Raw genomic sequence first — 26,167 nt, forward strand, 5'->3', positions numbered from 1 at the left:
CCGGTTTCCCTGTTTCAGGGAACCCGGAAGTGACTTAGGCAGCTCCGTGGAAAGCATGGCGCGAGCGAAGCTGCCTGTAAGGTAAGTGAGGCTCAGGGCTGCATTTGACCGGGCACAGTGAGGCTGCATTAGACCGGGCACAGTGAGGCTGCATTAGACTGGGCACAGTGAGGCTGCATTTGATGGGCACAGTGAGGCTGCATTTGATGGGCACAGTGGCTGCATAAGATGGGCACAGTGGCTGCATATGATGAGCACAGTAGCTGTATTTTATGGGGCACAGTGGCAGCATTTGATGGCACAGTGGCAGCATTTGATATGGCACAGTGGCAGCATTTAATATGGCACAGTGGCTGTGTTTGATGGCACGGTGGCGGCAATTGATGGGCACAGTGGCTGTGTTCGGCACAGTGGATGTGTTTGATGGTACAGTGGCAGCAATTGATGGGCACAGTGGCTGTATTTAATGGCACAGTGGCTGCGTTTGATGGGCACAGTGGCTGCATTTGATGGACACAGTGGTGGCAATTGGGCACAGTGGCTGCATTTGACACAGTGGCTGTGTTTGATGGTACAGTCCCGGCAATTGATGGGCACAGTGGCTGCATTTGATGGCACAGTGGCTAGGTTTGATGGGCACAGTGGCTGTGTTTGATGGCACAGTGGCTGCAATTGATGTTTTTTTTTTCAGAATCTTTCAGTTTGTGCCCCCGTAAAAATTTTGAGCACCAGCTGCCACTGCATACCTCCTAACTTTTTGAGATGGGAACGAGGGACACCTATTAGTAAAAGTATGTAGGCATAGGACACATACCCTTAAAGAGGAAGTAAACCCTGATGGGTTTACTTCCTCTTTGTTTCCCTGCAAAGGTAAAGCATAATGGGCTACTATGCATCGCATAGTAGCCCATTATGTGTCACTTACCTGACACAGGAGCCTGCGATGTCACCGCTGTCCCCTCTGCTTCAGAGCGTCCGTCTTCTTTCCGGGTATCGTGGCTCCGCCACTGTGATTGGCCGGAGCCGCGATGAGGTCACTCCCACGCATGCGCACGGGAGCCGCCACTAATGGCATATCACCATTAGCAGCGGCATGCTCAGTGTGCAACTGTCTATGGCGCATGCGCTGTCTTTTTGCAAATATCTCCTAAACTGTGTTGGTTTAGGAGATATTTCTTGGACCTACAGGAAAGTCTTTATTTAGGCTTACCTGTAGGTCAAAGTGGTCTGTAAGGGTTTACAACCACTTTAAAGGAGAATTATACAAAAAAAGTTAAACCCACAAGTGCTTTTTTTTACCTCTACTATTCCTTCATACTGGCTTTTGAAACATACCAATGCAGAAATGTAGAAATTGGGTGAAAGGTTTAGCACTGGGAAACACTTTATGAAAAATAAAAAGTGCATTTTATATACAACTATATAGATCAGACCAAAATGAGGGACAAATGAGAAGGAAAGAGGGACAGAGGGACATTGCTCCAAATCAGGGACAGTCCTTCAAAATCAGGGACAGTTGGGAGCTATGTTAATGACCCCCCAGACCAGTTTGCGTATTGCAGTGCGAACTATCAAATGGTGCAGGAATCGGATCGCATTGGTGTGAACACCAATGAGATCTGATTCCAGTGCGGACCAAAAAAGGGTCCTGCACCATTTTAGTGCAAATGCGATGCAAATTCAGCCATACAATCTGCATTTGCATCGCACAGACATCGCACGTGATCTGCACAGCATTCACATTCAGTGTCTTACATTGCACCAGTGTGAACCTAGGGTAGAGACCCTCGTGCTCATAGATCCCAACTGTCCCTGATTTCGAGGGACTGTCCCAGATTTGGAGCAATGTCCCTCTTTCCTCCTCATTTTGGTCTGATCTATATAATTATATATAAAATGTACTTTTTATTTATTTCAGGTACTTATATAGCGCCGTCAATTTACGCAGCGCTTTACATATACATTGTACATTCACATCAGTCCCTACCCTCGAGGAGCTTACAATCTAAGGTCCCTAACTCACATTCATACATACTAGGGACAATTTAGACATGATCTAATTAACCTACCAGCGTGTCTTTGGAGTGTGGGAGGAAACCGGAGTACCCGGAGGAAACCCACGCAGGCACAGGGAGAACATGCAAACTCCAAGCAGGTAGTGTCGTGGTTGGGATTCGAACCAGTGACCCTTCTTACTGCTAGGCGAGAGTGCTACCACTACACCACTGTGTGTTTCCAAAGTGTTTCCCAGTGCTAAACCTTTCATTCAATCTCTAAATTGCTGTATTTGTAAATACCAAAAGCCAATATAAGAGTAAAAAGCACTTGTGGGTTTAACCAATCATTTTTTTTGTACAATTCTCCTTTAAGGGGGTGTCCTATGAGTACATACTTTTGCTAATAGGTGTCCATCGTTCCCATTTCAGAAAGTTGAGAGGTATGCTCGTGCTGCCTAGGGAGCAACAAGATAAGTGGCACATCATTCCACTTATGAACTAGAACACATCATGACTATATACACATTCAGAAATTTCTCTTCATACTGCTTCCACAGCAGCACAAGTCCCTTCCCTTCTTCGCTTCTTCCCTTCTACCACTCGTTCTATCGCCTAGCAGCGGAACACAGTGGTCACATGACTGTAACACAGAGGCGGTCATGTGATCGGAATGTCATCAGAGAGCTCCCTGAACAGGAAGCAGCCAGTTCCAGAATCAAATATGGATGCTCCCACGGTGCATCTTACCCATGCGGCTTTTTCTGTCAATAGATGTCCGAATTGTGTTAGCTGGAGCCGGCAAAATGTTCTGGCATGTGGAACGTGTCACTCTATAGCTTTATACAACCCGCAGGTAAAGATAACTCGTCAATGTAATGGCAGGGGAATAGGGAGGTGTGGGGATGCAGCATGAGCTCAGTGTATGTTGTTATACTTGTGTTTGCTGATAGGCTATATAGGGGAACACGGTACTGTATCATAGGACTGGAGTTATTGTAGTTTTGTGTGTGGGTGATAAGTGATCGCTTTTGCAGCCAGCTCTGTCTGCTTTCTTTAATTTGGTCATTGATTTGGAGCACATAAAACTGTCACATCTATAAGAACTGGTTTATTACAGTGATATTAAACCCTCAGTGAGCCCTTTCAGCAGCTGGGGGCGGCAGCGTCCTCCTCCTGTCTTACTGTCATCACACAATAGCACAGCGGGGGGATCAGTGTACTAACATCACTTATGATTACGTACAGCGATCTGCCAGGTTTTTTTTTTTTTTTTACGTTCAGCTCACAGGTTAAACGATTAAAAAAAAACTCCCCGTGTGTACCAGGCATTAGCTTTTACACCTATCGGGGTGCAAAAAAAAGATAAAAAAACTTAAAAAACAACCAATGTTTTAAGCCACAACAACACATTGTTAATGTATTGTTCAACCAGCAATTTTAATCCTTGTACAAAATATATAGACTTTTTCATTTTTTATTGTTCTTTGTCAAAAAGTCCACGGTTGGCCACTAAAACTGTATCGCTTTGTGACACTGGAACAACTTAAAGGCTAATTAATAAGGCGCTACGGTCATATATAAAATCATAAGTGTGATGTAGGTTTCCCACTCCAGACTCCTCTGTTTTCTAGGTACCCCCTGGAATTATTTGTAAAAACCTGTTGATCCTGCCAGTAGAAACATTATAGCAGAAGGTATTCTGTCCGTTGCCTTGAAAGGTGACGGTACCTCCCTCAAGATGTTAGTGTACTTTTTAAGTATGGGTAATCTTTTCAATCTTGATTTTAAGTGCTGAATTTTTTTTTTTTTTTTTGAGATTTGAAGTTTTTAGTGGCACCACTAATGAGCCATGCAACCATCTTCATTAATGGCTTACAAGTTGGTATGGTATAAAGTGTCTTGACAAATAGAACTGACTGAGAATCAAATCTTTCGTATTCTGTTCAAAATGTAGCAAAAATGTTGGGCTTAGATCTGTTTTATACTGTACCGTACATTGAGAAATGTATTTAGTTCTTGCCTTTTTATTGTAATTAGATAGCTACTCTTATTGGGTAAAGGATTTAAAAAAGAGAGATTTTGTGTTCTCCAACTGTTGATTAACATATATTTTTCTTTTTTTATTGTTTTAGGACAAGACAATAATAACTACACTAAATGGACACACTGGAAGAGTTAACTGTGTGCAGTGGATTCAGAAATCTGACTGTAGTAAGTAAGGTTATTTGTGTTTGAGTTAGATGTATGATATGTAAAAGTGGAACCTCGGAAGAGTTTTTTTTTTGCTTTGGGGTAGAGTGCAGTGGGGGCACAGGGGCGCTGACCCCCCAAAGCTACTTATTAAAAAAAAAAAAAGTGTCCCTTTAAATGTGTGTGTGTGTGTGTGTGTGTGTGTGTGTGTTAAGGGCGCTGGACACAGGGGTGCTATTGGAGGCATTACGCAGGGGTAAATACGTGATTGGGGTTAATAAACTCTATTGGTGTAGTTTACAGTGTCCTTGGGGCTATGAACTCTGCGCCCCAACACTCTACCTTCTAGCATTAGGTTTCCTGTGGTGGTTATTGATTGGTGGGTCCGTAGGGCGGGGCTTTTATGGGACCCGTGGCGTCATTGGCTCACACGCTGCCTGTCTCCTTCAGCAAGTGAGGGGAATCAGCAGCAGAAGAATGGTGGCAGACAGGGAGCAATGGGTCCGTGCAGAGTCAGCAGTCCATTCATCTCCCTGTGACGGTGACACGGACTCGGCAACCAGCAGTGCACAAGAAGGATCACACAAATCTCCAGGTACTCATTTAAAGTGGCCGTAGTAGGAATGAAATTTATCTATTCTATGGCCACCCTAAATGAGTGCAGAGAGAATGTACTGAGCTGCAGAACAGTTTGGAAGAGATAAAAAGTAACGTGGGATGGAAAGGGTGTCAGGCAGACAGTCAGAGATTGGACCCCTAAAGAGGAATGCCCAGATCTTAGACTCTTGTAAAGAAGAACTCAGCACAGGGATGGTGGCAACCCCTCAATGAAGTTTAGGGATCAGGCTTGGCTTGCCTTTCATGGAAAACTATATGTGAAGGGCAACTTGAAGTTTCTTTCCATGAGTGATCGGGGCTGCCCGAGAGTGGTGGAGTCCTTGGATCACTTTTTACTTCAATGCCCTTTTAATATAGAGGTGTACAAGAGGGTGGGGAGGGCTCTGAGTATACCTTTCCTTCCCCATATGAGTTGTGCAGAGTGGTTGTATGGGGCATTCCAGACTCGTCAGGATTATGATTTGGAAACACTTTTTTTTTTTTTTTAGTTAGTCTAGTAGTCCGTTATTTCACGTGGAGTGCACAGTGTCAGGTATCCTTACGGAGTAAAATCATCCCTGTCGAAGTGGTGATGCAGGACATTCTGGGTGAGGTTGGGAAGATTCAGGGTCTTGAGAAAGGCAGGTGGCAGCAGGAGGCCTGGATAAGGGCTTGGAGGAATATCAGGACTCTGTAGCTGCTGCCAGTTGATCTTGGGGTGTGCGGCTTTTCTTTGTATTCTGTTTCACTCCCCTAGATTTTCAGATCAAATATATTTTTGATAAAAGGCTACATGCATGGTGACGGTGATGTTCCTTAGTCTGGCTCTCCCGTAGGGATTGTGTTGTGTGCAATTTGGTTTGCACCATTTATTATGTTCTTGTTTTGTATAGTCATATTCAATTATTTTGTAAATATGTTTTATTTATTTATTATTGTTTTATTGTATATAAGTTGTTGTTTGTAAGATTTTTCAATAAACAAAATTAACCCCTCATAATGGGCACAGCGGGTGTACAGACCTGGGAACTCGGCACTGGGATGATGGGAACCCCTCATAATGTCACAACATGTTACAAACCCAGGAACTCAGCACAGGGATGGTGGGAACCCCTCATAATGAGCACAGCAGGTGTAAAAACCTGGGAAAACAGTACAGGGATAATGGGCACAGTGAAGCTGCAATTGACAGGCACAGTTTTACCTAGCAGTAATGATACATAATCGCCTGATAAATGGCTATTTACAGCCCTGCATTACTAACAGTTTGCGTACCCCCCCCCTCTTACAAATTTTGAGCACCAGCTGCCACTGGTAGAGTGTAGAAGAGTTAGAACCTCGGTTTGTATTGATTTCTTTGTCCTTTGTTGTTTTTTTGTTTTTTTTCCCTTTACAAAGTGGTTTTTCAGGACAGGAAGTAAGAATACTCAAGGTCAATGCAGACAGCATAAAAACTCAAATAAGACAGTCTGTGCTGTCACCACACTACCAATGGTATTGTGGGCAGTGCCGGGACAAAGTTGTCTAGTGTCCAGGATAAAGATGCCAAACTGTGCCTCCCAACCCCTCAAGCATATATTACCTTTGCAAGCCAACATTCTCTCCAAACAATATTTCCCCCTCCTTCCAGTACAAAGCCCCCATCCCAGTACAAATCTTTGACCCCCATCCCCCTCCTGGCTCAAATCCTCTCCCTCTTCAAATTTCTCCTCCTAGCACAATGCCCCCCCCCCCCCCCCCCCCCAAATGATGCCTACTGGCACATATACTCCACCACAAATTCCCCTTCCTAACACAAATCTTGACATGTCAGTTTTGAGGGTGAGCCTAGGGCAGGCTGAACCTTAACACCAGGCAGTCGGCGGGGGAAGATGGAGGCTGTTGCAGAGGTATGGGATTGCAGGACGTTGCAGAATTTGCTTACACGCCCCCTACCCACATTTTCTCCCTTCGGCATGGGTGAAGAGAAACACCGGGTATTTCCAGTACATAAGTTTCTATCTGAAACGGTAAAAAGATAGTGGAAGGACCGAGAAAGAGTTCCTTTCTTTTCTAAATCTCTCAAGAGGAGATTTCCTTTCTAGGAGTATTGCACTCAAGTATGGAATAAAAAAACAAAGCTTGATGCAGCTTTTTTTCTCAAGTATCGAGGAACACAGACCTCGCTTTTGAGGATATGGGCATCCTAAAAGACGCCATGGATAAAAGGGCAGACTCCCTTCTATTGAAGAAAGCATGGGATTCAACCTTAGCCAATTTAAAACCAGCTATGGCGTCAACTGTGGTGGCCAGGAACCTAGAGCACTGGCTTGAACAGTTGAAAGCCCATATTGAAGCAGGAACTTCCCGTAAGGACCTGTTAGATACACTGCCAGTACTACAGAAAGCAGTAAGGTACATGGCAGATGCCTCCACTGAATCTATAAAAAATGCTGGCAGGATCCTCAGCCCTGGTAAACTCAGCTCGTAGAGCACTATGGTTTAAAACGTGGTCAGTGGATACAGCCTCAAGCAAAGCTATGTGGTCTACTCTTTGAGGGGAATTTAGTTTTTGGTCCTGATCTTGAAGCCGTACTCGATAGAACGGCAGATAAGAAAAAGGCCTTCCAAGTAAAGAAGAAGGTGATCCCTCAGGGCAAGAAAATTTTTCGTGCTTTTCGTCAAGCCCAGGACACAAAAGAGACAGGTTACAAAAAACCCTGGAGGTCCCAAAGAGAGAGGGGCAAGTCAGGGGTACTGTTTGACCCTCCCTCCTACCCAAAACACAAAAAATCATTGACAGTCCTCCGACTGTGGGAGGAAGGCTTAAAGATTTTTTTACCACAGTGGAAGACAACAACAACCAGTCTGTTTTATTCTCAAAATAATATCAGAGGGTTACAGACTGGAGTTCTCTCAGCCCCCACCAACTCGGTTTTACATAACCCAAGCTTCCCAAGACCTAAAAAAATATGTAGCAATGTCATCTATCCTAAAGGAACTCATTGAACAAAAGGTGATCATAAATGGTGCCCTCCCGAAGAGGAAGGACGAGGGTGCTATTCGCTTGTATTCCTAGTAAGGAAACTATCAGGGAAGTTCAGATTAATTCTGAATCGGAAGATACTAAACAGATCAATCCGGTACAAGAAGTTCAGGATGGACACAATCTTTTCAGTGAAAAGTCTTCTGACCCCAGGCTGCTTTTTGGCGTCCATAGATTTGAGAGATGTGTATCTTCACGTGCCTATAGCACCAGCATTACAGATATACCTACGGTTAGCGGTCAAGATGGAAGGGTCAGTTTCACATCTCCAGTTCAGAGCTCTTCCTTTCGGGCTGTCCTCCTCACCGAGGATATTCACAAAAATTATAGCAGAGGCCTTAGCTCCCCTCAGATTAAAGGGAATATCGATCGTACCATACCTGGATGACCTCCTGCTATTTGCCAAATTAGAGAAAGTCTCGGTTGGATCATAAACTAAGAAGAAATCAAACATGATCCTGTCTCAAACAATAAGGTTTCTGGGGTATACCATCAATTTCATATAGAAATAATTTTTCTCCAAGAGGAAAAAATAGAGAAGGTCCAAAATGCTGTAAAAAGAAAAAGACACAAACAAATCTGCCAATTTCTATCAGGGCAGCCATGTCAGTACTAGGACTCCTCACAGCATCAATACCAGCAATGCAATGGGCATGTCTCCATGCAAGGGATCTCCAGCAGGCAGTTCTGAGGAATTGGTCCTATGGGGAGTCTCTGGAGAGGTTGATGAAGATGCCCCCTCAGGTTCAGAGAAAGCTGTGGTGGTGGAGGAGACAGTCAAACTTGGACAAAGGCCTACTCTGGTGTTTTCCCGTAGAAAGGAGGAGTTCTTGGGGTTGGGGCACCCATGTTAAAGGACAGATGACCCAGGGAACATTGACAAACAAGCCAAGAGATCCTCCAATTGCAGGGAATTAAGGGCTATTCTTCTAGGACTATGGGCCATCAAGGATCAAGTCTGAGGTCACCACATTTAGGTGTTGACCGACAATGCCACAACAGTGGCCTATATAACAAGACAGGGAGGCACGAGAAGCAGAGTGTTGCTGCCCTCGGCCCTTCAGATTCTGTCCTGGGCAGAAAGTAACTTAGGATCCCTGACGGCGGTGCACCTAAAGGGAGATCTGAATCTAGTAGCAGATTTTCTGAGCAGGGAAAGGATACAGGCGGTCCCCTACTTACAAACATCCAACTTACAAATGGAGGGAGACAACAGGAAGTGAGAGGAAATCTACCCCTAGGAAGGGAAATTCTCTCCTGTAAGAGTTAATATGGGAAAAAAAGTGTCTCCACTGATGCTTTATCACCAATCCTTGTTTCCCTAATAACCCCAAATTTTCAAATCCAATTGTCATTGGGACAGAAAGTGAGGTGAAATCTTCTGAACAGGGACACAGACAACAAAACAAATGTTACGGGTGATAACCCTTCCATATATAATCCAAAAAGCCTAAAAATAGATTTTTTGGCTGGAGCTACACTTACAAAATGTACCTGTTCCAACTTACAAACAGATTCAACTTAAGAACAAGCCTACAGTCCCTATCTTGTTTGTAACCTGGGGACCGCATGTACTAGAATCAGAATGGAGTCTGAATTAACCACTTAACAACTGGCCCATAGCCAAATGACGGCTACATTGCGGTTGTTTAACTCTGGGAGGACGTCCAGGGACGTCCTCCCAGAATTCTGCTCTTGCGCGCCCCCTAGGGCGCGCACTCGAGAGCATCCGTGACTGCCGGGTCCAGAGGACCCGGCGCATCACAGATCCCGGTAAATGGCCGCTGATCGCGGCCGTTTACCATGTGATTGCGCCGTCAAATGACGGAGCGATCACATGTAAACAAACCGGCGTCATCTGATGACGCCGGTTCCTCTCCTCCCCTCTGTGTACCGATCGGTACGCTGTGAGCGGAGAGGGGGATGGATGGATGGCTGCAGCGTTGTGGGCTGCATGTGTAGTGCCCACAGCGCTGCACAGAGACATCCAGCCATCCATCCATCCATGCTCAGCCATCCCCACTACTCTGCATGCCCTGCAATGCTCTGCAATGCCCTCTGCAATGCCCCACAGTACTCTGGTATGCCCCACAATACCCCTGCAATACTCTGCCATACCCTGCAATACCCCTGCAATACTCTGCCATACCCCGCAATACCCCGCAATACTCCGCCATACTCCGCCATACTCCGCCATACTCCGCAATACTCCGCAATACTCTGCTATACTCTGCTATACCCTGCAATACCCCGCAATACTCTGCCATACCCTGCAATACGCTGCCATACCCTGCAATACCCCGCAATACTCTGCCATACCCTGCAATACCCCGCAATACTCTGCCATACCCTGCAATACCCCGCAATACTCTGCCATACCCTGCAATACGCTGCCATACCCTGCAATACGCTGCCATACCCTGCAATACCCCGCAATACTCTGCCATACCCTGCAATACCCCGCAATACCCTGCCATACCCTGCAATACCCCGCAATACTCTGCCATACCCTGCAATACGCTGCCATACCCTGCAATACCCCGCAATACTCTGCCATACCCTGCAATACCCCGCAATACTCTGCCATACCCTGCAATACCCCGCAATACTCTGCCATACCCTGCAATACCCCGCAATACTCTGCCATACCCTGCAATACCCTGCAATACTCTGCCATACCCTGCAATACCCCGCAATACTCTGCCATACCCTGCAATACCCCGCAATACTCTGCCATACCCTGCAATACCCCGCAATACTCTGCCATACCCTGCAATACCCCGCAATACTCTGCCATACCCTGCAATACCCCGCAATACTCTGCCATACCCTGCAATACCCCGCAATACTCTGCCATACCCTGCAATACCCCGCAATACTCTGCCATACCCCGCAATACTCTGCCATACCCTGCAATACCCCGCAATACTCTGCCATACCCCGCAATACTCTGCCATACCCCGCAATACTCTGCCATACCCTGCAATACCCCGCAATACTCTGCCATACCCTGCAATACCCCGCAATACTCTGCCATACCCTGGAATACCCCGCAATACTCTGCCATACCCTGGAATACCCCGCAATACTCTGCCATACCCTGGAATACCCCGCAATACTCTGCCATACCCTGGAATACCCCGCAATACTCTGCCATACCCTGGAATACCCCGCAATACTCTGCCATACCCTGGAATACCCCGCAATACTCTGCCATACCCTGGAATACCCCGCAATACTCTGCCATACCCCGGAATACCCCGCAATATTCTGCCATACCCCGGAATACCCCGCAATACTCTGCCATACCCCGGAATACCCCGCAATACTCTGCCATACCCCGGAATACCCCGCAATACTCTGCCATACCCCGGAATACCCCGCAATACTCTGCCATACCCCGGAATACCCCGCAATACTCTGCCATACCCCGGAATACCCCGCAATACTCTGCCATACCCCGGAATACCCCGCAATACTCTGCCATACCCCGGAATACCCCGCAATACTCTGCCATACCCCGGAATACCCCGCAATACTCTGCCATACCCCGGAATACCCAGCCATGCTCTGCCATACCCTGCAAAAATCTGCAATACTCTGCCATAACCCGCAATACTCTGCAATACCCAGTCATACTCGGCGATACCCAGTCATACTCGGCGATACTCTGCAATACCCAGCCATGCTCAGCCATACTCGGCCATGCTCAGCCATACCCAGCCTCTGTATGTGGCCAGGCTGTGGAAGTCTCACACATGTGGTATCGCCGTACTCAGGAGGAGTAGGAGAATCTATTTTGGGGTGTCATTTTTGATATGTACATGCTATGTGTTAGAAATATTGTATAAATGAACAACTTTGTGTTAAAAAAAAAAAAAGTGTTTTAACCACTTCCGGCCTTCCGTCATACGACGTCCTTGACTTTGTGCGGGGATATCTGAATGATGGGTGCAGCTACAGGCATCATTCAGATATCATCTTTTTCAGCCGGCGATTCCCTACACCATAAGAACGATCATAGCGGCTGTTATACTGCTTGATCGTTCTTACGGGAGGCGAGAGGGGACATCCCCCCCCCCCCCCTCCCGCCGCCCTCCGGTGCTTCTACCGACTCACCGCTACGATCGAAGCCAGGATCTTTTTTTTTTTTTTTTTTTTTTTTTTTAATTTCAGGCATAGCCTAGAGGTGAGATTTGGGGTCTTATTGACCCCATATCTCACTGTAAAGAGGACCTGTCATGCCATATTCCTATTACAAGGGATGTTTACATTCCTTGTAATAGGAATAAAAGTGATCAAAAAAATTTTTTTTTGGAAAAAAGTGTCAAACTAAAATAAATAAAGTAAAATGAACAATAAAAAAAAATAAATTTTTTTTTAAAGCGCCCCTGTCCGTGTGCTCGCATGCAGAAGCGAACGCATACATAAGTCCCGCCCACATATGAAAACGGTGTTCAAACCACACATGTGAGGTATCGCTGCGATTGGTAGAGCGAGAGCAATAATTTTGGCCCTAGACCTCCTCTGTAACTCAAAATTTGTAACCAGTAAAAAATTTTAAAGCGTCGCCTATGGGGATTTTTAAGTGGCGAAGTTTGGCGCCATTCCACAAGCGTGTGTAATTTTGAAAGGTGACATGTTAGGTATCTATTTACTCGGCGTAACTTCATCTTTCATATTATGCAAAAACATTGGGCTAACCTTACTGTTTTGTTTTTTTTTTAAAGCAAAAAACATTTAAAAAAAAAAAAAAAAAAAGCGTTCGAAAAATTGCTGCGCAAATATCGTGCGAGATAAAAAGTTGCAATGACCGCTATTGTATTCTCTAGGGTCTTTGCTAATAAAACATATATAATGTTTTGGGGTTCTATGTAATTTTCTAGCAAATAAATGATGATTTTTACATGTAGGAGAGAAATGTCAGAATTGGCATGGGTGCTCCAGAATGCCTGAAGGTGCTCCCCTGCATGTTGGGCCTCTGTGGCCACGCTGTGTAAAAGTCTCACACATGGTATCGCCATACTCAGGAGTAATAGCAGAATGTGTTTTGGGGTGTAATTTGTGGTATGCATATGCTGTGTGTGAGAAATAACCTGCTAATATGACAATTTTGTGAAAAAAAAAAAAAAAAAAAAAAAAAAGAAAAAAAAAAAACTTGATTTTGCAAAGAATTGTGGGAAAAAATGACAACTTCAAAAAACTCACCATGCATCTTTCTAAATACATTGGAATGTCTTCTTTCCAAAAAGGGGTCATTTGGAGGGTATTTGTACTTTTCTGGCATGTTAGGGTCTCAAGAAATGAGATAGGCCGTCAGTACTTCAGGTGTGATCAATTTTCAGATATTGGCACCATAGCTTGTGGACGCTATAACTTTCACAAAGACCAAATAATATACACTAATTTGGGTTATTTTTACAGAGAAAATTGAGTACTGTCCGTGATACTTTTTTTATTTGCACTAACATACAATTTTTCAGGACAAGCTTTCGGGGTATGTCCCCTTCTTCAAGGTCCAAGTAGTACTGATTCACAAATTTTTAAGCAGAATGTTAAAGAAGAAAAAAAAAAAAAAAAAAAAGGAAGACCAAACACATACAAATCAATGGTAATAAAGATAGCAGCAGAGTTAGTGAGATAAGACAGAGGGAGAGCTAGGGGGGGAATGCAGAGGGGGATGCTAGTCACAGAGCGGTCGTAAAACTTTAGCATAATGTGTAAGGAAACCAATATCTAAATTCAGGCCATTATTCTTCGTGTCAAAAAGAAGTATCATTCTTAGTTCAAATGTTTTCCTTTCCTGGATAGTTCTGAAATTCCCTTTAAGAACTAAGACATTGAGGTCTTCTATAGTGTGGTCCGATTGTGAGAAATGATGTCCCACAGGTGTGCATAAACTGTCTTCTTTATGTTCTTTGATGGTATGTCTGTGCAAATTCATCCTCGCTTGCAACTTCTGTCCTGTTTCACCAACATAAGATCCTTTGCTGCACCTTTTGCATTGGATGAGGTACACAACATTACTTTAAATAAATAAGGAACCGCGCTACGTGCATAAATGTGAAGATGTGAAAAATAAATAAATCGTGAGTGACAAAGATTGAGTAAAATCCTGCTGCTAAACACTATAACCTCGATATAAGGCAAAGATCAAATATACAACAATCGGTGTAGCGCTGGACATAAGAGTGTAACTGGTGATTAGAAATTAGTGCACAATCTCTGATAATGCTAGGGTGTAATGCCGAATAAACAATGTAAATACACCAAAAATAATCATCTAAAACTTATATCTATACAATACGTAGTGATATTCCTTTTAAATATGGGACCATGCCAAAAATAGGTATATGTGAAAAGAATAATAAAAGTGAATAATGAAATAAAAGGTTCAAAAAAGTGTCCCAAATAACAATGTGTAAAATCCGAAGGAAGATATATTGCAGGATTCGGGAATATTCGATCCACCTCCCGTGCAGCCCACCACCAAATGGTAAAGATGAAGGCTTACCAGAAAGCCTGCGACCGCCCTTACTCAGGGGGGTCAGAACAAGCTTAGTTGTGGAAATGTCCAGGGATGATGGAGCCTCCGAGTCCTCTCTCACTACATCGGGCAGGCAGCCCACAGCAACGGGAACCCCGAAGAAGAAGTATGCTCACAAGAATTCCCTCAATGTTTCTTCTCGGAAAAGGTCAGATATAAATGAGCCTCAGATCCCAAGAAAAAAATAGAATAGGACTCCAGTAGTGTAGATTGAAAAATTGGGGGCAATTTATTATAACTAGAATGCAGTAAAAGCATTTAAGACAAAATGACAGTAACAGGAAGGAAAAAACTCCTTTAGCGGCTTAAAAACAAATCGCGCATGCGCGATGCGCATCAACGTTGTGACGTTGTAAGGGTCACAACGTTGATGCGCATCGCGCATGCGCGATTTGTTTTTAAGCCGCTAAAGGAGTTTTTTCCTTCCTGTTACTGTCATTTTGTCTTAAATGCTTTTACTGCATTCTAGTTTACTGCATAACATGCATAACTGCATGCCTCGGTGAGGCGACCTGCAAGTCGTGCCGCTTCTAGTGTGAACCGGCTCTTAGTGTTACTGAGTGGCTTGTCTGGTATGGAAGCTGTACTGTTTTGCTACAAAGTCACCTGATTACTTCCACAGCTCCCAAAAGTGTCATTTTACAAAAGCATTATGCAAGCAGTATTTTCATTTTGTTATTAACGTATCGATTTGCTCATTTATCTGTCTGCTTGTGGTGTTTGTTTTATTGGGTTTTGTATTCTAAAGTAGATTCTCAAACAGTTATTACAAAGGTTTTTGCTACTAAAGTGGAAGTCCGGTCTAAACCGCTCTAACCTTAAAGTGGATGTAAACCCACTGTCATCCTTTCTAAACTACTGCCATAGGGGTTATCTATAAGGATATACATGTCTCCTGCATGTATCTTTACCTGTCATATGTCTCCCCTCTGTCTGTTATCAGACCCAAAAAACTGCAGATTCTGTGGGTGGGTCTGTTGTCTGGAGCTCGGTGGGTGGAGTCGTGATGTCAGTAGACTCCCCGCCCACCTCTACACTCCCCTTGTCAATATGCATTTTCTCCTGTGTATTTCTTACACTGAACTTCTGCTATGATCTCTAACATCCAGTGGAAAGTAACCACATGACTTCAGCATGCCCAATTATGCTGAGGTGTGGAACGGCCAATCCTTGCAGAGCTGCTGAAGAAAGGAGTGGGGGAGAGAATTAAAAAATACTGCATGTCTCTTAGGCTAGTGCACGAGATATGTAAATCACCTGTCACTCACAGCAAGGGGGAGGATTTGGCAAAGTTTTTCTCTGTCAAAAATTGTCTCACTGAACAATAAAAGGGGATTGCTCAGAGATGGATTAACTCTTTGTGGCAAGACTGGGCTCAAATGATAGCAAATCCTATACTCTATATTATGACTTTTTTTTTTTTTTTCAAGTTTACATCCACTTTAAACATGCTCCCACTCCCCTTCTAAGTTTTATACTAACTAGCCTGTAGATCAGGAATATTGAAGTAAAATTCAGAGGTCTAGTCAGTAAAATATTCTTCCAGCAGAGGTTTGAATCGCCTAAGTTTGCTATAACTCAAATCCGTCACATAACAGCCCTGCCTCCTTTAAAGCTAGGTTTCAGATCTCTGTGGCTGGGGAACATGCGTGGGCTGCACTTTAGCGGATGCGTGGGGTGACAACCTTATTGGCACCCCTACACATCGGCATCTACTGCACATTTTCGCTCCCGCAAAACTACATGTGGCTTGGTGTGGGGCAATTTAGAAAAAAAAGGGGTCAGGACTTTTCTCTTCATTTCTCATGAATGGGGCAGCCCATTCATTCTCATGATGTGTGCATGCAAACATGCATGCACAGAGCTGCATCAAGCCTCATATCACAATCCCATTCTTACATAAGCATCCTCAGCCCCCCCACCCCCCCAATCATCAAAATCTGCCCTTCACATCACTCTCCTTAACCTCCTCCTCTTACTGTCTGCAGTGACCCCATTACTGTCCTCATCCCCCCGCCACCAATACTGTTCTCATTCTCCCCCCCCCCATTACTGTAAGTGACCTTCTTACTGTCCTTGGCGCCCCCCCTTCACATTGCCCCAGATTCCCCCTATCTTTCCTAACTTACAGACAGTCGGCAGTGGGAAGCACAGCAGGTCTGGACAGAGGATGGGAGCTGCAAGCTGGTGATTGATTGCTAGGACCGCCCTGAATCCTAGCAACCAATCACCTGCTTGTTATCATGGGCAGCCCACACCCTCTGTCCTGAGCTGTCCTGCCTCCCGCTGTTGGCTCTGTAAGAATCACAGCGGCTGCCGTGATTGCTGCAGGGCAGAATGGCTCCTAAATGGTGGGACTGTGGTGGTCTGAATAGGACATTGACTCGATCCAGACCACAGTCCTCTAAGTGATACCTGCTGTAGAGAAATAATGTGTATACTTACTGTAATGGAATGTCCCACACTCCGCTTGAGTGCTTCCGTCATATACCACTTCCAACAGTCTGAATATAGATATTATAGCCGCATATTACAACCAAGAACTAGGCAGGACTCGTTTGACTGCAAAACTGGAACTATTTATTTGAACAAAGCATATGTTGGGTATCTATTTACCCTGCATAAAATCTTCTGTATTTTACAAAAAAAATTGGTGTGTGTGTGTTTACATTCATTAAAGTGTATTTTTTTTTTTTTTTTTTTAAATGTGTTTTGTAAAACAGCTGCGCAAATACTGTGTGACAGAAAAATTTGCAAGGATCGCCATTTTATTCCCTGGGGTCTCTGCTAGAAAAAAAATATATAATGTTTGGGGGTTATAAGTAATTTTCTAGCAAAATATACTGATTTAAACTTGTAAACAGAGCCAGAAAAGGCTCTGTCTTCAAGTGGATCTACAAAATCAGTAGCACCATCTTTAATTCTGTTCTGGGGTAGGGTGGTGGGAGGAGTGATTGTGTGTGTGTGTGTGTGTGTACATTCAAGTATAAAATAGGCATGTGAAAAATTGGTTCAGCTATTTGAAGTCTAAATTCGGAGGCAGCCCATGGCAGCAAAATCTTCATCATTTCCATCCTTTACATTTCTGTACTTAATTTATCTATGTTTCTGATAATTTTTATGAATTTAAAATGGTGATGAGTAGTACATTTTATAACCAATTCTTATTAGACCCTTTGTCACTGGCTAAATGTGAATGCTTCTCTAAAAATGACAGAAATGGTTGGATGCCTGCTAATAAATATGCAGTGATGCAGTCAATGTCTGACTGCATTATGATGATGTACACAAAAAGGAGTCTGCCACAAAGCACAAGATCGATCCGTTTCCGTTGTGGTGGAAACAGTCATTTAGCAACTCAGAGGCCAGGCTCTACATAGTTACATAGTTATTCATGTTGAAAAAAGACACAAGTCCATCTAGTTCAACCAAAACAAAAAAACATACAATCCCATATACACAATCCTATACCCACAGTTGATCCAGAGGCAGGTGAAAAACCCCAGCAAAGCATGATCCAATTTGCTACAGCAGGGGAAAAAATTCCTTCTTGATCCCCCGAGAGGTAATCAGATATTCCCTGGATCAACTTTATCTATAAATGTTAGTACCCAGTTATATTATGTACACCTAGGAAAGAATCCAGGCCTTTTTTAACCACTTACGGACCGCCCGCCGTCATTATACGGTGGTACTTTGAAGAGGTATTTCGTTGTTATGGCAGCAGCTAGCTGCCATAACCCCAGTGTCCTCTTCCTCAACGGGCGGTCTGCTTTCAGATAAAAGTGGTCTCTGCAGCGGATTCACTGCAAGATCACTTTTATTGGTGGCAAGAGAGGGGCTTGCCGCATTCCAGTGCTCTCCACCACTTATTGGAGTCACCGGCAGCGGCGCAGGCAATCAGATCCTGTGTCGTCTGTGGTATGGAGCTGAGCAAGGGGAAGATGGCCCCCACACGGCTCCATACCAATGCAGGGCGGAAGCAACGTAAAAACGTCCTTTCCACCCACAGCTCTTAAAGCAAATTTTTTTTTTTTTTTTTTTTTTAAATTGCATTTTAGTGTATATACGATATCTGAGGTCTTTTTGACCCTAGATCTCATATTTAAGAGGTCCTGTCATGCTTTCTTTTCTACGACAAGGGATGTATACATTCCTTGTAATAGGAATAAAAATGACACAATTTTCTATTAAAAAAAAAAAAATAATGTAAAAATAAAAGGTAAAATAAGAAAAAAAACAAATTTTTTAAACGTGCCCCGTCCTGCTGAGCTCGCGTGCAGAAGCAAACGCATACTCGAAAAATTAGAATATCGTGCAAAAGTGCATTTATTTCACTAATGCAACGTAAAAGATGAAACTAATATAAGAGATAGACTCATTACTTGCAAAGCAAAATAGTTCAAGCCGTGATTTGTAATAATTGTGATGATTATGGCTTAGGCCCCTTTCACACGTGTGGACCGTATGTCCGTATTTCATCCATCCGTTTTCGGATGAAATACGGACATTCATGCATCCCTATGGGATAGCGGGTGTCAGCGGATGTGCATCCGCTGACGCCCGATATCATCCGGCCCCGCTATTGTCCGATTCTGCAGACGGAAGAAAATACTATTTTTCTATCCGTCTGCAGAGCGGATCGGATGAACATGGACAGACGGTCCGTGTTCCTCCGATCCCCCATAGAGGAGAGCGGAGATCTGACAGGGCGGTCCCTGCACAGTGTGCGGGGAACCGCCCTGTCATCCGCCGACTCAGCTGGGGAAAACGGAGAGATCCCCGCTGAGCAGCGGATGTTCACGGGTCGGATCAACACGGATCCGTCCCATGTGAAAGGGGCCTTACAGCTCAGGAAAACCCCAAATCTACAATCTCAGAAAATTAGAATATTGTGAAAAGGTGCAATGTTCTAGGCTCAATGTGTCCCACTCTAATCAGCTAATTAAGCCATTACACCTGCAAAGGGATCCTGAGCCTTTAAATGGTCTCTCAGTCTGGTTCAGTAGGAATCACAATCATGGGAAAGACTTCTGACCTGACAGTTGTGCAGAAAACCATCATTGACACCCTCCATAAGGAGGGAAAGCCTCAAAAGGTAATTACAAAAGAAGATGGATGTTCCCAAAGTGCTGTATCAAAGCACATTAATAGAAAGTTATGTGGAAGAAAAAGGTGCAGAATCAGCAGGGATGACCGCAGCCTGGAGAAGATTGTCAGGAAAAGGCTATTCAAAAGTGTTATGCCGCGTACACACGAGCAGACATTCCGGCAGAAAAGGTCAGACGGAATCATTCTATGTGCAAAACTTGTTTTATTGATTGCATGTAATATTCAAATTTTCTGAGATTGTGGATTTGGGGTTTTCATGAGCTGTAAGCCATAATCATCACAATTCTGACAAATCACAGCTTGAACTATCATCCTTTGCATGTAATGAGTATCTCCTATATTAATTTCACCTTTTAAGTTGCATTAGTGAAATAAATGCACTTTTGCACGATATTCTAATTTTTCGAGTATCGCCTGTACGTGAATAGCACCCGCATATGAAAACAGTGTTCAAACCACACATGTGAGGTATCACTGCGATCGTTAGAGCAATAATTCTAGCCCTAGACCTCCTCTGTAACTCAAACATGCAACCTGTAGAATTTTTTAAACGTCGCATATGGAGATTTTTAAGAGTAAAAGTTTGTTGCCATTCCACGAGCGGACGCAACTTTGAAGCGTGACATGTTTGGTATCAATTTACTCTCCATAACATCATCTTTCACAATATAAAAAAAAAATCGGTCTAACTTTACTCTTTTTTTTATTTTTTAATTTAAAAAAGTGTATTTTTTAAAAAAAAAGCGCACTTGTAAGACCGCTGCGTAAATACGGTGTGACAAAGTATTGCAACGATCGCCATTTTATTCTTTAGGGTGTTAGAAATACATAATGTTTGGGGGTTCTAAGTCATTTTCTCGAAAAAAAAAAAAAAAAAAAAAAGATTTTTAACTTGTAAACAGCAAGTTTGAAAAATAGGCCCAGTCTTAAAGTGGTTAAGCAATTTACTGAGCTGGCCAGAACCACCTCTGGAGGGAGCCTATTCCACATTTTCACAGCTCTTACTGTGAAGAAACCTTTCCGTATTTGGAAATGAAATCTCTCTTCCTCTAGAAGTAAAGAGTTTCCCCTTGTCCTCTGTGATGACCTTAAAGTGAATAACTCAACACCAAGTTCACTATATGGGCCCCTTATGTATTTATACATGTGTATCATATCCCCCCGTAATCTCCTCTTCTCAAGAGTGAACAAATTCAGTTCCTCTAATCTTTCCTCATAGCTGAGCTCCTCCATGCCACTTATCAGTTTGGTTGCCCTTCTCTGCACTTTCTCCAGTTCCCCGATATCCTTTCTGAGTACTGATGCCTAAAACTGAACTGCATATTCTAGATGAGGTCTTACTAATGATTTGAACATGGCCAAAATGATCGATCTATTTATCTATCTATATCCAAGAAAAGACTTTGCTCGCTTTGGAAACCGCAGCTTGGCATTGCATGCTATTATTAAGCTTATGATCTGCCAAAACCCCCAGATCGCCATGTATGTATGATGCATGAATATTCTTAGCCCCCAAGTGCATAACTTTTACATTTGTCAACATTAAACCTAATTTGCCACACAGTTGCCCAATTAAACAGTGCATTGAGGTCGGCTTGTAAGTTGGAGACCTCCTGTAAGGACGTTGCTCCACTGCATAGCTTGGTGTCATCTGCAATCACTGAAATGGTCATTTTAATCCCAGACCCTATATCATTTATAAAGTTATTAAAAAGTAAGGGTCCCAACACTGAACCTTGGGGTACACCACTGATAACCTTAGACCATTCAGAGTAAGAATGATAAACCACTACTCCTCTGAATAATGTCTTTTAGCCAGTTTTCTATCCATTTACAAACTGATCTTTCCAAGCCTGTAGATTTTAGTCCTTTAGATGAAACATTTAAAGCACAATTTCAATCAATAATAACAAATTTAAAAGAAAAAGATAAAAAAGGAAAAAAAAACAAAACAGCTTTTGCTGCAATATTCCTTATTCAATACCAAGATTTCCCCCGCAAACCTTCTTCTTCCCTTTCAATTAAAAAAAATTCCAGACAAGTAAACAGTAGGTCATAACAGTATACAGAAGAAAATCAACAAAATAATATGTGAATCGGACATATCCAGAGCCCAGTCGGTAAATCCAGCTGTCTACACAAGTAGAGCTATATATCATTCCATGTTTATATAGCTTATTTACAATCAACTTGACTTCTCATAGGTTTTGTTATACCACGATATCCAAGATTGCCATCTATCGCAAATATGCATATTTGATCAATTAATCAGCGTGAACATAGATTCATAGGTATACTGTGATCAAACTGTTTCCATCAGTTCAGCTAGTGTGGGAGGTAGGGGCGATTTCCAGTGTCTCATCCAGACAAGTATACAGTAGGTCATAACAGTATACAGACATTGCCAATTAACAAGACAATCAACAAAATTAATAAGAAGAGGAAGCTGTATTTCTTTATCGGCATGCTTCTTGTCAGCACATGAATTGATTGGCTCCTTGTACCGCTTCTTCCCCTCACACTCCAGCCATGCTATACAGGGGTTTCAAGGTTAAATTCAGGTACTTGGAATGATTTGCATGTAAAAAATAAACCTAAAATGTAAGTTCATCTTTACAGAAAATCTGTAAGGTGACCTTACACTGGACCCCCTCCCCATCGCACCCAGTCCAACTGTACCAGATTGCCGTGATCCCACGCTGTCTGATATCGAAAAGCCACTTCACCAGTCTGGGGATTTTAAACCCCCATGGCCTAATCTCATGTCCGTATTGCTTAGCCAGTATGGACTATAGGAATTCTAATTGTTCAGCGCCGGAACATGAACGGCGCTGACAAAGCAGAAGCTGCCCAGCCCGTACTGTCAGCACTGCAAGGAGAGAAAGCCGCTGGGATTTCAAATCCCTGGACTGGTGAAGCAGCTTTTTGGTGTCTGACAGCGGGGGATCACGGCAATCTGGTACTGTGGGATCGGGGTGGATGGGGAGGGGGTCCAGTGTAAGGTCACCTTACAGATTTTCTGTAAAGGGGAACTTAGGCTTTAATGATGCATCAGTGACTAAAGCACTGCATTCATTTATGTCTGCATGGTGTTAAACTTTAACTGAGATTTTTCTTTCATTTTTTTTTTTACCCTATTAAGGTGCTGAAACTGAACTTGCATCTGGTGGATCTGATAAAAAAGTGATAATTTGGAAGACAAAGGAATTCCAGGTAACTACACGTTGGGCTTTTAAAATATAAAAATATAAAGTATTCTATGCCTACATAATATTACCAAAGTAAAGGCAAGGAAAGACGTGCAAACCCAAAAAGCCTTAGGCAATTTTTGCTAATCCAAACTGTGAACATGCTTCTATTTTCAGTATTTATGTAAAAAGCATACGCATATTGGAAATGCAGATGTGTCTAAAGCTGACATGCATGTTACATTTTAAGTGTACAGTCTCCTTATGATTTAAAATCTAAGTGCAGTCAAAATAAAAAAATAAACACAAGAGGCATAACTTACAGTAGGTAACATGCGTCCCTTGTGCAGATGCCTTTTCTGTTAGGTGGAATCCCCCCCCCACCACCACAATAATCTTCTGGTGCAGTGGGGGTTAATGGAACTGTCGGAGCTGCCTCAGACTCCTCCAGAGTGGCCTGCCCTTTCCACCTCTTCTATGAATGGTGGAGGCAGACCTTTCAATCATTCACCTGTCTTCTATTCATAAATCCTGTTTCATTCATAGAAGCTGTACTATGGCTTCTATGAATAAACAGCTGGGCGTAGAGGGCAGGCATGGTCAGGTACTCTTGATGAGAGCCTGTGACAGCTCCCACAATTCTTTTAACCCCAGCTTCACCAGAGGATTTACAGTGGTGAAAGTGGAGGGGGCATGGATGGAAGAGGATTTCACTTAACAGAAGAAGCATCAGCACAAGGGGCACATCCTACTGACTGTAAGTTATACCCCTTGTGCTGAGTTTTGTGGGTTTATTTTTTTTATTTTTTGCTTTGTTTTTGTTTTTTACTTGGCTGTAACAACAACTGTTTAGTGCAAAGGCCTATCTGAGTGGATGCAACGTGAATTTAAAAGGTATATCCAGAGCTAAAATTTTCTGTGGTCACCAGGTCAAAAGGGCATCTGAACAAAAAGAGGATGAATTAAAACACCACATCCTAACTTTGCCCCACTGTATGCAAATTTAAAAAAATAAAGGTACACCTTCACTATACGTAGATGTTGGAAAATCTAAAGAAGAATATACAGTCAGATTGTAGTGTGTGTGTGTGTGCGTGTGTGTGTCTAGCTTTAGACCTGTTTAGTTCAGCTATGTCTAATAGTTTCTACTTTGTTGAATTAGATATATGCTACAAAACCTAAAGTGGTGTTCCACCCAAAAAAAAATGCATTAATGTGCCTAAAAAAAAAAAAAAAAAAACATTTGGAAATTTTTTTTTTTTTTTAACTCACCTCTAAATGCCTGTTGCTAGGGGGTCCCTCGTAGTCTGCCTCTTTCAGTGCCTGGGCTGGTGACATCACTTCCCCCTTGGCACAGGAAGGCTCAGCTCTGCTCCCTCCCTCTTGTCAATCATCTGGGACCCATTACAGGTCCCAGGTGACTGAGTGGCCAATCGCGGCACCGCTCGCGCATGCGCAGTGGGTGCCCGGCTGTGAAGCCACAGCCCGGTGCCCACAGTTGCAATGCTGGCACCGCTGAACGGAGGGGGAGACGAGCGGGGCTTCGATCCCCCGCATCGCTGGACCCTGGGACAGGTAAGTGTCCAATTAAAAGTCAGCAGCTGCAGTATTTTTAGCTGCTGACTTTTAATTTTTTTTTTTTTTTGTTAATGGGCACTCCTCTTTTTAAATTAAGATCTTTTTATGCCAGCATAATAAAGGATACCTGTCATGGCTATTGTTTGATGCATGTTAAGCCCTATCTCTTCATGCTGAGCCTCACCCTTTGTTCTGGGTGTGCTTTGGATGGTTCTGACAGATTTATCACTCTGGACATGCAGAAAAAAATTATGAACTCTTCTTCTTCTTGCCCAGAAACTGGGTTAGTGCACAGTAATGAATGTACCAACAGACTATGTAGTTATATCCCTCATGTATGTTTCATTTCTGTGTAACACTGGGGTATAAATTATAGATCTGCTGAGATGTTCTTCCACTGTTACTTATGACCATAATCATCCCTTGCTATAAATGGCTTCCAACTTTCTGCTCCTGACCCCGATTGATTCTCCCTTCTGTTTCCCTTTTTCAACCATGCTCCTCTCCTGCTATGCCTCTGTTCACAGCCATTGTTACATAGTACATAATTACATAGTTGGTAAGGTTGAATAAAGACAACAGTCCATCCAGTTCAACCTGTGTAGGTGTGTTTGTGTGTGTGTGTGTGTGTGTGTGTGTGTGTGTGTGTGGAAAAATAATTTCCCATATCCCACTTAAGGGATATGCTCTGCCATTGATAACCTCGGTCCAAGATCAAATTCTGATCTGCCACCCCTCATATGGCTGCTCTCCCAATAAGTTTGTGTAGTCCCCTTTCCGTCCTACTTTTATTTTTCATTTTGCTGTCTTTGTTTCCATATCCCTTCCTTTCTGACTCCGATCGCCTATTGCTTTTTCCCAGTCCTTGTCCAGATCCTGCTCTAAGTTCCTTGCCTTTCGTATTATGCCTCCATATGCTTCCTCTCTTCCCCAGTCTTTTGTTGAGGACCTTCTACAGTCCAGATCCTCTTTCACTTGCCTCTACGCTCAGTTCTTAGTGTAGAACACCCTTCGTGACACCCCTGTATAATGCTCCGCCTCCATCTTTGAAAAAAACAAAATTCCAGTGAATGAAAGGGACGGGCCATTAAGGCTCGTTAGAACGGGTTTAGATGATGGACATCCTCCAGCCAAGAGATGAGGCAGGATTTATCTGACTTGCTGCAGCTCTGGAGTCTCTATAATACTTTTACATATATCTGGGTACATTTCAGCTATGGACCCCCTGTGTCCACCCTGCATGTCTAATTTTTGAAATATAATAGATCTATTCCAGACTGGTCCTTGTCCTCCAAACTGTCTGCTCAAGGCATGTTTGATTTGTTGGTAACTATAAAATGAATGGTCTGGGATACCAAATTCCTCCTTAAGTGATCCGAATGTTTTTAAGGTATTTTGATTATACAACTGGGATAATTTATTTATCCCTCTCATTTCCCATGATTTTATTTTCCCTATTTCTTTTAATTCCTCTAAGTTCTTATTGTTCCACAGTGGAGTGCATTTCATCAGACCTCCCATTCCCTTCATGTCCTTGATGGTGTTCCATACTTTTTTCATCAATTTTATCGTTGGGGATTTGTACGAAAAGGAGTTCGCCTCAAGTACTTCCGTCACTGTCCCATGGGGTGCTCCCATAATCATCAGTTCTCTCCTATTGTGGCCGTTGGGACCGGAGCCTCTCCCCAGTTGCTGCATCTGTGCTGCCAAAAAATAGCCCCTTGGGTGAGGCACCGCTAACCCCCCTTCTTGCGTTGACAGTTGTAGGGTTTGTAGTCCTATCCTAGAAGGTCTCCCTTTCCAGATGAGATCTCTCAATAGGGTATCTATTTTTTTAAACCATTTCCGGCTTATCCATATTGGGGAGTTATGCATAACGTACAGTAGCTGGGGAAGCCACAACATTTTAATTAGGTTGCATCTCCCCGCCACT

The 26,167-nt window shown here is 43.3% G+C and overlaps 1 protein-coding gene across 1 annotated transcript in view; it reads left to right on the forward strand.

The window, feature by feature from the left end:
• The first annotated feature begins 2,668 nt into the window (after nucleotides 1-2,668).
• The window catches only part of ELP2 (elongator acetyltransferase complex subunit 2), a 357,175-nt gene continuing 333,676 nt past the window's right edge, over nucleotides 2,669-26,167 (forward strand). The window contains exons 1-3 of the mRNA XM_073630833.1: nucleotides 2,669-2,850; nucleotides 4,130-4,208; nucleotides 22,611-22,681. Coding sequence (XP_073486934.1) covers nucleotides 2,719-2,850; nucleotides 4,130-4,208; nucleotides 22,611-22,681 — 282 coding nt within the window. The 5' untranslated portion in view covers nucleotides 2,669-2,718. The remainder of the gene's footprint in view (nucleotides 2,851-4,129; nucleotides 4,209-22,610; nucleotides 22,682-26,167) is intronic.

Source organism: Aquarana catesbeiana, linkage group LG05 (assembly GCF_042186555.1).
Source record: "Aquarana catesbeiana isolate 2022-GZ linkage group LG05, ASM4218655v1, whole genome shotgun sequence".
NCBI classification, from domain to species: Eukaryota; Metazoa; Chordata; class Amphibia; order Anura; family Ranidae; genus Aquarana; species Aquarana catesbeiana.